This window comes from Neoarius graeffei, chromosome 15, assembly GCF_027579695.1.
Source record: "Neoarius graeffei isolate fNeoGra1 chromosome 15, fNeoGra1.pri, whole genome shotgun sequence".
Classification (NCBI taxonomy): domain Eukaryota; kingdom Metazoa; phylum Chordata; class Actinopteri; order Siluriformes; family Ariidae; genus Neoarius; species Neoarius graeffei.
Genome location: NC_083583.1, coordinates 51,082,344 through 51,094,379, shown reverse-complemented (window position 1 = coordinate 51,094,379; position 12,036 = coordinate 51,082,344). Strand labels below are relative to the sequence as shown.

Genomic DNA, 12,036 nt, shown 5'->3' with positions numbered 1-12,036 from the left:
TTTTTTTCTTTACTATACAGAGAAGAGGAAAGGAACCAACAGAACACTGCCCAGAGGTCATTCTGAATAACTTCACAACTAGACTGGGTCACAGCATCGGCCGCATGTTTGCAGCATTATTTCCTCAAAATCCACAGTTTATTGGGCGACAGGTTGCCACTTTCCACAACCAGCGAGACTTCATCTTCTTCAGGTTTCACAGGTATAGAAACCTCCTGCTGTTGGTGATTAACTCTGTGGATGGTTATTTTACAGAGAAGAATTAAGTTTCGAATCCCAAAGATGTCACAGCCATCTATGGCCAGGAGTTCAAGAGGGCAAAATTAGGCCCTGCTTTTAGGGAGGGAGGGAAGGGTGGCATATTCTCTCTCACGCGCGCGCCCCCTGTCAATTACAGTGACACTAGCCAATCGCAGGCATCTGTGAGCGCTCGTGTGCAGAGGCGGGCGGATAGTGCTTTTCCTCTGAGCATGTTGCGTCATCCCATGATGTTGCAATTTGAAAAGATGCGCTCAGAGGAAGCATGTGATAGCCTTCACCCTCCCTGGTTGGTGGTTATTGTCTCATAGAAAGATAAAAATAATAAAACAAAAAAGTTGCATTGACCTTGCATGATTTCATCACTTTTTTTTCCACTGTAGTAAGAGGACAAAGCACCAGAAAATTCAAATATGCAAAATTATTTTAGATTAAAAATACAAAATAAATGAGATTTTAAGGAATATTACATGGTTTTTTTTTTGGGGGGGAGGGTGCTATACTACTATGGCAAAGTGCTGAAGTATTCGGGTCAAATTAACCCACTTTTTTTTTTTTTTAAACTTGGTTCATGTACATGTGGCAAGCATGTTAGCTTTCTGAAGGCCATTCCTTATTAGAAATGAATTTTACTAAGAAAATATTGTAATAGAACCATTTTTTTTGTCTTGTGTAGGTACATTTTCAAAAATGAGAAGAAAGTAGGAATTCAGGAACTTGGGCCCCGGTTCACCCTTAAGCTGCGCTCTCTGCAGAAAGGGACATTTGACTCCAAGTTTGGGGAGTATGAATGGGTTCATAAGGTGAGTTATAGAAGCTTTTTCTAAACATAGTTGTGTTTCAAATTGTTTTGCAAAGAGTCATACTGTTCTAGAAGCTTTTAATAAAAATACAACTGCCATTTGTGTTTCAGCACCATGAAATGGATGCCAGCAGACGAAAATTCCATCTTTAAAGATATGGGGGGAATAAAATATTACCCTGATGAGTTTTTTTTTTTTAAATAAAAAAACAAAACTCACTGAATTAGGTGTCAATTTTTACACTCTGGTACTGTATGCTATTTATTCATTTGCTTACTTTAACTTGATTAGAATTTCAAAATACAGTATGTCAATTGTCAAAAAGTCTAAAATAAATCAACATGTTTTAATAGTGTCTATACATAGATGAAGTAGACCTAATTAAATTACATATTTGATAGACTTATATTCTGCTTCCTTCTGTCCATATGAATAAATCATTGGGGAGTGGGTGGGAACAGGGACTATTAAGTTAACTGCCATTGTTTAACTGCAATATAAATATTTCAGTATAGAAATGTCCCACATCAAACAAACTCCAAATAACACGGGGAAAAATGAAAACCTTGTTCCAATATTTTTTTAAACTAGAGATCCTGGAGTACAGATACGCTGGGTTATTCTACTCCCAATGAAGGTAATACTGTAAAAGTTGTCATGAATATATGCTGTACTGGTTCAGAGAAAATGTCGGACACTGAAGCCACCCAGAAAGAAACCAGGTGATGAGGTAAGAGATGCTGGATCGGGATCATGTTCATCTTTGTAAATTCAAGCCTCGACATTCATGAACATGTTTCTGAGTACCCAGGAAGTCTTCTGCTCATAAATGCCTGATCCTTGTAAAGATACTATGACCTTTAGGGGCTGGTTAAAATTCCAGTAGGAATGCCTTCCTGTCCAGTGTGCAATGAAGATGCACGAAAGGCTTTATTGCAGGAAGTGCCTAGTTTCCACAACCAGTCCATGAGGGTAGAGCCAAAACTATAATTCCCATTTTGTGTGATTCAGCTCCAAGTGCCCTTTCTCAGCTTCTGCATGTGCTAAAGCCCACTCTTGAACTTTTGTGAGATATCTTGAATTCTGGTGCAATAGAATATTAAAGATGACTTGTAATTAATGCAGTTACTTATATAGGGAATGAGCTGCCGAAGGAAATTAGATTGGTCAAAGAAGAGAGAAGGAAAAGAACTGCCAACTCTGAACAGACACTATAGGAACCAAGGTATGCACTAGTTTAAAAAAAAAAAATTAGTAAAAAGGAATGCAAATACCCTAGCACAAGACAAATGGGAGAGAAATTATTGAAACACCAAAACAGGCCACAGCACCACTGTAAGAAACCTTGAAAAGCCTTCACCTGGACCTCAATAGATTTTACAAGAGAATAGTGCTGCAACTGAAAGCCAGAGATGGAACAAACAAATCAAGTACAACGGTCAACCAGTCCACTTGCTCAGTGGAAAACAGTAGCTTGTGTTTCAGTAGAGGGAGACAAACATCTACTGCCTAGTAAACTGTTAAAACGTGTCTGCACTGTGTATTGTTTGAATATTTAAAAAAAAAAAACCCAGAAGGAAGTGACATGGGGGGGGGGGGGGGGGGGTGTGAAATATTGGTTTCAGAAACCCCCACCTTTTGAAGTTGCTATCTCACACTGAAAGAGAAAAATTCAACCTTGAATTGAAAAATTTATTCAGAGAAAAATGCATCAAGAAAATTAACATGCCACTGTAATTGGCATCCCCTGCTTTTAATACTTTGTACAACCTCCCTTTGCCAGTAAGACAGCACTGAGTCTCTGAGAACATTTTATAAGGTTGGAGATGCAGAGTAGGGTATCTGCAACCATTCCTCTTTACACAATCTCCACTTCATCCAGGGTCCAAGGCCCTCTGTGTTTCTTCATAATTTCTAATTCTTCCTTACTTAGTGATAAAGCACTTGGCCACTAGTTTGCCCAGTCGCTGGAGAGGATGATTAAGAAGTAATCCAGGTCTCTCAACCAATCAGCATGCAAGACTTTCTATAAAATCACAACCATTTATACTAAAGTACAAATATACTTATACACAATGTTCTGATAATCCAGATGAGTAACCTGAAGAAAACTCGCTACTCCAAAAATGAAACTTGCACAGAAATTAAGGTACGTAAATGGCACATTAGCTACATACAGATTTGTCCCTGTATGTAAGTAGTTTCTGTTCCGCTTGTTTTAGTTGAGAAATCAGGCTCCCACAGGAGGTTCAAGCCCCAAAAGCAGAACTAAAACTTTCTGGATTAGTGCTCATATGATAGGCCTGTCACCAGCTCTGCTGACCTTAGCTAACATTTACACTCACTTCAGCAACTTCCTAAACATAAAATGGATCGCATGTTTATTAGTACACTGGTAGCTCAATTAAATTTGAGTGAACTCTTAAACTTTATTCAACTGACTGTAAAACAACCCCCCTTCTGAAAGGGAATTTTTTTTTTTTGGGGGGGGGGGGGGGGGGGGGAAGCAATATTTAAATGAGCACAAGTATACAGTATGTCTGCTGTTTAGTTTTTAGTCCTTCACAATTGAATCAATATCTTTTAAACCCAAAATTTTTACTCCAAGCAGCAAGATCATACCAGTCTGTGTACATTTTTTTTTTTTTAATGTGCAAAAATTTGCATCAAGTTGTTTAGATGGTGGGAATGTCTTACTTTTAATGACAAATTAAAAAACCCCACTGAAATCAAGTCTCATTAGATCTGGGGAAAACCGTTCTATTGAATAGGACAGACAGTTAAAGCTCATAGGAGACAGTCACTATGTTTTTGGATGAGAGCATTCCACATTTCAGCACTTTGCTGTCGGGCAACAGGGTCATCTGTGTAGTCAAGGAGATCGCCGTTCCACATGCCAATCCCTCTTAAACTCCGCTGTCCTACGTAGGCAGCCTTCAATGAAATGCTCTCTGGATCATCATACCACACCTGATGGATGTTCCCCTCACCATCCTATGGATTTAATTGAGAAGCAGTTTATGAATGCAATACATAACCAAAACAGCATGTTCATTGTGATTGTATTGTTACAACAGACCTTGTAATTATAATAGGGAGCTAGTTGGATTTCATCCCAGAGCCTCCCAGACATGGAGCTATTGATCTGTTTCATTATAGTTCTGTAAGGGATTTGCTTTCCAGCTGCATCACTGCAAGGAGCTCCTCTAAAAGACACTTTAAGAATTGTACAAACACCCTCCTATGAGACAGAAATGGAGTTCAAGAAGTTAAATATGCATTGCACGTTCAAGTTAGGAAAAAGCTCAGAGCTGGGTTTCCCCAAAAGCATCTTGGTGCCAAGAGCATCTTAACTTGGGGGGGAGCACATTCATTGGGGTGCTCATTACCATTTAATGATCTTTGTACTGCAATGCTTTTGGGAAACTCTGCACAGAACATGAAAAATAAAGGGCTTAAATACAAGTGTGCACATGAACCATTTCAGCCAGTTATTAAAGAGACCTAGTTAAAGGCCAAAAACTCTAGAACAATTAGAAAATAATGAAAAACATGGATTATGCAGCCTTTATCCCACAGTGGTGGTAAACTTGAGTCTGATTGGGCAGAAGGCATTGATTAAGTTTTCCATAACAGCACAGCTCTGACAATAGGGCTGGCTGTAATTCAACCGATAGGTTTCTATTAAATGGTCATTTCTATAGTCACAGCTTATTCACAGGAGCATAATGGATGTTCCATATAATCCAACCTAAGAGATAAAGGTCATAGTTGTTAATCTGGCCAAGTTCTCGGTCAGGGTATGTTTATTTAACACTTATGGAAGGAATCTTGGTGTTGCAAGTTTTCTATTAAGGGAGAGTCTGCAGGACCAGGGACTTTTGCTTTCTGGTTTTTCTTTAACACAAGCAGCTAAGTTTGTGTTACTTAATGACAGACTTTGAGAGCCTCTGATAGACTGATTTTACAGCTGCTCAAACAAGTGATATCAGGAATTAGCTCATCTTGTGGCTGTCCCAATGTTAAGCATAATTAGAAAGCGCTAGAAAGCTTAACATTTACTAATAAACTAATTGTTGGCAAAATCACTGTTGTACAAGAGAAATAAAAGACTTCAGTATGTCCTGTTCTAGAGGAAAATAATCCAGGAATTGTTTCCTACAACATGCCCAGACATTTTATTCCTCATTTCTAGATGTCTCTTACTTGATGTAAAGCAAGCACAAAGATGTAATGCTGATTTAAGTGGGACAGATACAGACAAGACAGTGGGCAACAGTTTGTGTTACCTGAGATAAGTTCAGACACGGGTAGTCATAACCATACCATGGAACTCCCATCACCAATTTTTTTGATTCTATATTCATCCCAATGTACTGATCATATGCTAGAAGACAAAGCAACAAAATGAATTAGGTTCTGAAGTTACCAAGCATTCTTTAAAAAAAATAAAATTACCTGCCAGTGTTTGATTTACAGGTGCGTTTGCCATTGCAATACAGTCTCCCCAGACCTGACTTTGTTCATCATAAGACATGACGAAAACCAAGTCACAAGAATCTGCAATGGCTTTGTAGTCATAGCAGCGCCCATCAATGCACTTTGGTGACCAAGCCACATCAAATGATACCTATGATTCAAGACTTTTGGTTATTTGACATTACAGCTGATAAACAGGTCCTGTGATTTCTTAGCACTCTACCTGAGAGCCTGGAATTTCTCTATGGAACATTTCTGTAGTCTCCCTAACCAGGGCTGTCAGTGCATAATACTCAGGGGATAACTCCTCCACAGACTGTTCAATGTCAAGGTTTATGCCATCCATGAACTGGCTTTTAGCCAAATTGACCTTCTCTGTGATCCAAGCGGTCCTATTGGCAGCATCCACAATATCCGAGAGGGGCACATCACCTATGAAAGAGAAGGAGTTTCTCCCCCTTCCACTTGATGGCTATAATATTTAATCACTAGCATATTTACAAAAACCTACCTTTCAAAACGAGTCTTGCCCCTTTAGAATGAGCATAGCACATTAGTTCAGCATCATATTTCCCAAAAGTAGCAATTGTCGTCACATGGGACCAGTCATAAAATTTCCATGCTTTACCCCCAACATCAAATACAAATACCTGTGGAAGAAAGACAAAAAGCATATGAATTTGGGTGGAAGTATCTGATGTACCTTAAGCCACACAAGCATTGACTATTCTTTTAAAATGGCAAGACTTTAAAGGAACAGTCCACCGTATTTCCATAACGAAATATGCTCTTATCTGAATTGAGACGAGCTGCTCCGTACCTATCCAAGCTTTGCGCGACCTCCCAGTCAGTCAGACGCGCTGTCACTCCTGTTAGCAATGTAGCTAGGCTCAGTATGGCCAACGGTATTTTTTTGGGGCTGTAGTTAGATGCAACCAAACTCTTCCATGTTTTTCCTGTTTACATAGGTTTATATGACCAGTGATATGAAACAAGTTCAGTTACACAAATTGAAACGTAGCAATTTTCTGCGCTATGGAAAGTCCGTACTATAATGACAGGCGTACTAACACCTTCTGCACGCTTTGGCAGCACATTGATACGGAGCTCAGATATCAATGCGCTGCCGAAGCGCGCAGAAGGTGTTAGTACGCCTGGTCATTATAGTGCAGACTTTCCATAGCATAGAAAATTGCTACGTTTCAATTTGTGTAACTGAACTTGTTTCATATCACTGGTCATATAAACCTATGTAAACAGGAAAAACATGGAAGAGTTTGGTTGCATCTAACTACAGCCCCAAAAAAATACCGTTGGCCATACTGAGCCTAGCTACATTGCTAACAGGAGTGACAGCGCGTCTGACTGACTGGGAGGTCGCGCAAAGCTTGGATAGGTACGGAGCAGCTTGTCTCAATTCAGATAAGAGCATATTTCATTATGGAAATATGGTGGACTGTTCCTTTAAACAGCATGATAAATTTGTAGCAAGTTCATGTTGGAATTACAGCAGTTTGGAGCATCTACTTTGAAAGTGTGTATGCCTCTTAAAATCATGCATTTATGAGCTGGGAATTAAAGGATACGATAATCAAATTGTATTTTTAATTTTTTTTTGGGGGGGAGGGGGTTAATCCTGTACACTACCCATAAACTCAAGTGTCCCACTTTACCCTACCTTACACAAGCTCTCACTGCAAAATGCATTTAAAAAAAAAAAAAAAAAAAAAAAAAGTTAGATGCAATAGCAGCAAGATGGCAGTGTGTATTGATTACGTATGAGCCTTTATTAAGTTATTGCTGACATTTTTCAGTCCTTTTTTTTGAAGATGCATTCTTTTCTCCATTGCTGTGCTCCGCTTCCTCCCCAAACTAGTGACACACCCACTGATGTCACAATTCACAATGAAAAGACCAGCTATAGTTTGGTTCCAACTGGAAACCAACTATTTCAGTTCTGAACCAATTTATTTTTCGTCAAAATGCTCTGAATGGTTTAAAATTTGGTGCACAAACCAGAACAGAACCCATTCCCTGTTGATCAAAAAAGGGTATGCAAGAGCCCAAGTCTCTGGAATTGCCAAGTGCATCATCCTGCATTTCAATTGGATTGTCTGGTGCGGGTTCATGCAATTAAAATATTTAACCGATTTTTAAGCTGTAGTTATGCCTGACCTCCCATGTTTAAAAAATAAAGCTACAATCAGTTAGGAGCTGAAAATCCTCTGATATGTAACAGGCCTATGTAAATGTGATTCACTCATGCATTTCTGATGGATGCTAGACAGCAGTAAAAGCAGTGATGGCATGATTATTTTTTTAAAAGAAATTACTTGATGGGTCAACTGTGCAGGAAAACAGGGGCTGCAATAGTGAGGTGAGAGTGTGCAGGCAGGGTGGAGCAGTTAGAGAAGGATTTTGAGAGTCATTTGTGATAGGAAAGTCCCAGCAAAAGTGAAAGGTAAGCTGTAAAAGATAGTGAGACCAGCTATGATGTATGGATTGGAGACTGTACCCTTAAAGAGACAGGAGGCAAAGTTGAGGATGTTAAGGTTCACGATGGGAGTGACAGGGTTGGACAGGATAAGGAACAAGCACAGAGGGACAGCACATGTGGAGAGCTTAGGAATTAAAGGGCACATCTTGGACCAATTTAGTTTTTTTTTTTTATATGAATGCATGTCCCTTTACACACTCATCCAGAAGGGTAATTTTGCACAAGGCCATCTGTCTACAGCAGAAAGACAAAGTGCAACTAGAAAAATCCCAAGGGAGTCTGGAGCCATATCAATCCAGAGCCGTGATGTCACGTGCAGATCCGCCAGCAGACAGACACAAAAACACAGGAACACCCAATTTAGAGTACAGTTTCGTTTCTTACCCTGGCAACAGTCAACTTGTGAATTGCCAATTTTCTTGGCTCTGCTTAGTCCCCGGCTTCGAGGGCCTCAGTGGATGCAGCACTTCACCTTCGGTCAGGGGAGACGAACATGGCTGGCTCCTTTGGTGATGCTGACACATGGACACTTGCTTTGAGCATTCTAACAAATAGAACTGCAACTTTTTTCAGATCAAGTTGCTTCTTGAAGCCCATTTCCCACTGAAAATAGTTCTCAAAGTCATTGGGTTTTATGACGTGAGCCCCACATAGGATGTTGTGGTCTGTTGCACGTTGCCAGTTTTTCCAGGTGCCTCGCACGAAGTGCTCCCATTTCTCTCATTGTCCAGTCTTTTTGGGGGGGGGTACTAATCCCATCAAGATTGGTGTTGCTACACCCTCCTACATCTGTTAACCATTTTAATGACTACATGATAACATTGAAGAAATTTGCAGAAAACCACCAGGTCATATTCTCAAACAAACCAACGCTGACATAGGATTCAGGAAGCAGCATCCCACACACATCACAAAAATCAATGTTTCACAGGAAACCCAAATGGCAAGTTTTTTTTCCAGAGGCAGACAAATTTGCCTCAAATGGCTTGATTTCAACTGAATTCTCTGGTATTGCACAAGGCTTATACATTTAAAAAAAAAAATTCCCATTTTGTGCAGATATTTGACCAAAGTTTAAGATAAAATAAGAGAATTACATTGATCTTGCGCCCAAGTATACTCAAGATGTGCCCTTTAAGCTAAGAGAGATGAGAATGAGATAGTATGGGCACATCCTGAGAAGAGATGCAGAGCATGTTGAGGATGGAGCTGCCAAGCACACAAAAACAAAGGCCAAAGAGGAGACGCATGGATGTGGTGAGAGAGGACATGAAAGTGGTAAAGAAGGATGCGGAAAAAACAGGGAGCAATGGAGACGAAAGATCTGCTGTGATGAGCCCTAATCAGGAGCAGCCAAAAGAACAAGTACTTTATGACAATTAACCAACCTTGCCATTTATTAAGGACATTCCTATAATAAAAAAACCTTTGATAGGTCTACTGAAACTGATTAGAGTATAGAAACAGCATTTTATGTTTTAAAGAAGTCATAGCCTAATGCAGGGGTCACCAAACTACGGCCCGCGGGCCAGATCCGGCCCGCCACCCCCCTTTGACTGGCCCCCCAGCCCCTCTGCCCCCCCATCACTTGAACCGGCCCTATGAGGCAATCCCCAAAAGTGGTCATGGCCTATTTTTTTAAATTGCTTTTTGGCAAATAATAACATGTCTGCATCTTGTATTTTGTTGATTTTATCAATTAAAATTGATATTTAGTTATAAAATGAACTATTCATATTTTCCGAATTTTTGTCATATGCTCACGATCAAGCAGTGACCGGCAGCGCATGCGCAGAGAACTGTCAGTGTTCAGGACAGCAAAATGGCTAGCGGTAAGCGAAAAGCTGACAGAGTGCAGAGTTTTTAAAGAACAGTGGACCACCGATTATTTTTTTATTCAGTGTAAGGACCGTGCAGTTTCTCTTGTATGTAAAGAAAGTGTGCCGGTTTTCAAAGAATATAATCTGCGTCACTATGAAACCCGCCACAAAGAGTATGCTAGTTTGCGAGGGCAAACAAGAGAAGACAGGATTCGGAGGATGAAATGCAGACTGGCTGCACAACAGAATGTATTCCTTCACCAAACCCAGATCAACCAGGCTGCTGTCCGAGCTCGCTATAAGTTAGCTCACCTACTAGCTACCCATGGAAAGCCGTTTACTGATGGGGACTTTGTTAGAGTATGCATGCTTGCTGTGGCCGAGGAGGCGCGTCCCGACAAGAAGGATGCGCTCAACGCGGCGAGTCTCTCCGCACCTACTATGACCAGGCGAACCGAAGATTTGGGGGACAACGTGTATGACCAGCTGAATAAGAAAGCATCAGAACTCGAGTTTTTTGCTTTGGCCATGGATGAGAGCAATGACGTGCAGGACACAGCACAACTGCTGTGATCTATTGATCTACTGCTCATATTATAATTTCACCGTTTTTAAATTTATTTATTTTATAGGCCTATTTATTTGACCTTTATTAAGTGCTGCATACAATTATTTATATTATTAATATAAACAGGCCTACCTACAATTTATAATTTTCCACTCACCTTTGCCAGTGTCAATCACCTCAAATAGGCAGATGTTTCTTACCTTGACAGCTTTGATATTTTTATTAGAAAATAAATAAATGGAATATCAGTGGTATTTCAAATTAAAACAAAGTGTGAAGACTTGATTACTACTTTTGCAAACCACTAGTAAAGATAAACAAATATGTGCCAGGAATCAAGTGTTGATATAGTAGTGGGGATGGCCGTGCCAGGCTAGTAATCTCTACTACACAATGAGGCCTGCTGGTGGGCATATTTGTCTGGGTCATACAATTCTATGTGATATAGCGGACCCGGCCCCCATCACAGTCAGGAACGACAATGTGGCCCCCAGAGAAAAAAAGTTTGGTGACCCCTGGCCTAATGGCTAGAGAAGCAACTTTGGGATGGACCAGCAAGAGTTGCTGAAGTACCCTTGAGTAATTAAGGCACCCAACCCCAAACTGCTCTGGATGGGTGGAGCAAATACTAAGTGCCATTAATATGAATGTAAAGAAGATTTATTTGTAACAAAAATATAGCAAAGCTTTGCACAAGATCTCTGAGCAGGTAGGGTTGAGAACTCAACAGAAGAGTGCAGAGAAGAACAGGGAAGTGCCTGATCCTGGTTCGTTGCATCATTACAGCTGTTGCCAATAAAGCGATGAACCAAAACTAAGCGAAGTGTCAATTTAACACACTTTTAGCCTCCAGAACCAAAAGTACCGAGTAAAAATACTCACTTCAAACTCATGTTGATGCTGGACAGGCTGACAGAGTTCCTCCTGCTCACACGGGCACACTGCTGATGAGCCAGACGCACTCAAAGCGCCCAGAAACGCCACAAACAACCACATTTTTCCCCCAAAAAACAATGATAATCACAAGACACTCACATGGCGCTTTACTTCCTCAATTTATAAGAGCAGCATATGACACGCCCCTGTCTTCAGAACGACCACGCCCCTTTCGGGTGAAAACAAGCACTCTAAAAAGTAAAAAAAACAAAAAAAACAAAAACTGTTTTGTTTCTTTAACAACTACGTAAATCAATGAGGGTCCGAGACTGTCTTCATTTGAACCGTTTCTTCTCTATACAACTGCAGAACAAGTGCAATACATATCCATGCGCGCATGACAACATGGGCTGCGCTGTGATGTATTAGTCCGCATAGGAAAGCAGGTCTGCACGCCGCATTGAGCTGGTGGCCCCATAGATTTACATAGAAGACTGGATTCCTCCAGGCGGCACGGTGGTGTAGTGGTTAGCGCTGTCGCCTCACAGCAAGAAGGTCCTGGGTTCGAGCCCCCGGGGCCGGCGAGGGCCTTTCTGTGTGGAGTTTGCATGTTCTCCCCGTGTCCGTGTGGGTTTCCTCCGGGTGCTCCGGTTTCCCCCACAGTCCAAAGACATGCAGGTTAGGTTAACTGGTGACTCTAAATTGACCTGTGTGAATGGTTGTCTGTGTCTATGT

The 12,036-nt window shown here is 40.7% G+C and overlaps 2 protein-coding genes across 2 annotated transcripts in view; one reads left to right on the top strand and one right to left on the bottom strand.

Moving 5' to 3' along the window:
- rpf1 (ribosome production factor 1 homolog) overlaps positions 1-1,271 on the top strand; it is a 65,043-nt gene extending 63,772 nt beyond the window's left edge. The window contains exons 7-9 of the mRNA XM_060941556.1: positions 21-202; positions 935-1,061; positions 1,172-1,271. Of these exons, the coding sequence (XP_060797539.1) occupies positions 21-202; positions 935-1,061; positions 1,172-1,213 (351 nt within the window). The 3' untranslated portion in view covers positions 1,214-1,271. The remainder of the gene's footprint in view (positions 1-20; positions 203-934; positions 1,062-1,171) is intronic.
- A 1,468-nt stretch (positions 1,272-2,739) lies between these two features.
- Positions 2,740-11,638, bottom strand: ctbs (chitobiase, di-N-acetyl-). Its single transcript, XM_060941554.1, has 7 exons — positions 11,308-11,638; positions 6,052-6,190; positions 5,764-5,972; positions 5,520-5,691; positions 5,351-5,448; positions 4,141-4,302; positions 2,740-4,055 (listed from the first exon to the last, which is right to left on the bottom strand). The coding sequence occupies exons 1-7, from the start codon at positions 11,419-11,421 to the stop codon at positions 3,849-3,851; spliced, it is 1,101 nt and encodes a 366-aa protein (XP_060797537.1). The 5' UTR covers positions 11,422-11,638; the 3' UTR covers positions 2,740-3,848.
- Between the last annotated feature and the right edge of the window lie 398 nt (positions 11,639-12,036).

What these genes read in the sequence shown, in the direction of transcription:
- ctbs (XM_060941554.1), bottom strand. Translation starts at nt 11,421, where the DNA reads ATGTGGTTGTTTGTGGCGTTTCTGGGCGCTTTGAGTGCGTCTGGCTCA. An exon ending in AGCATCAACATGAGTTTGAA is followed by an intron (nt 6,191 to 11,307) that starts GTGAGTATTTTT and finishes TTTCTTCCACAG; the next exon opens with GTATTTGTATTTGATGTTGG. An exon ending in GGCAAGACTCGTTTTGAAAG is followed by an intron (nt 5,973 to 6,051) that starts GTAGGTTTTTGT and finishes TCTCTTTCATAG; the next exon opens with GTGATGTGCCCCTCTCGGAT.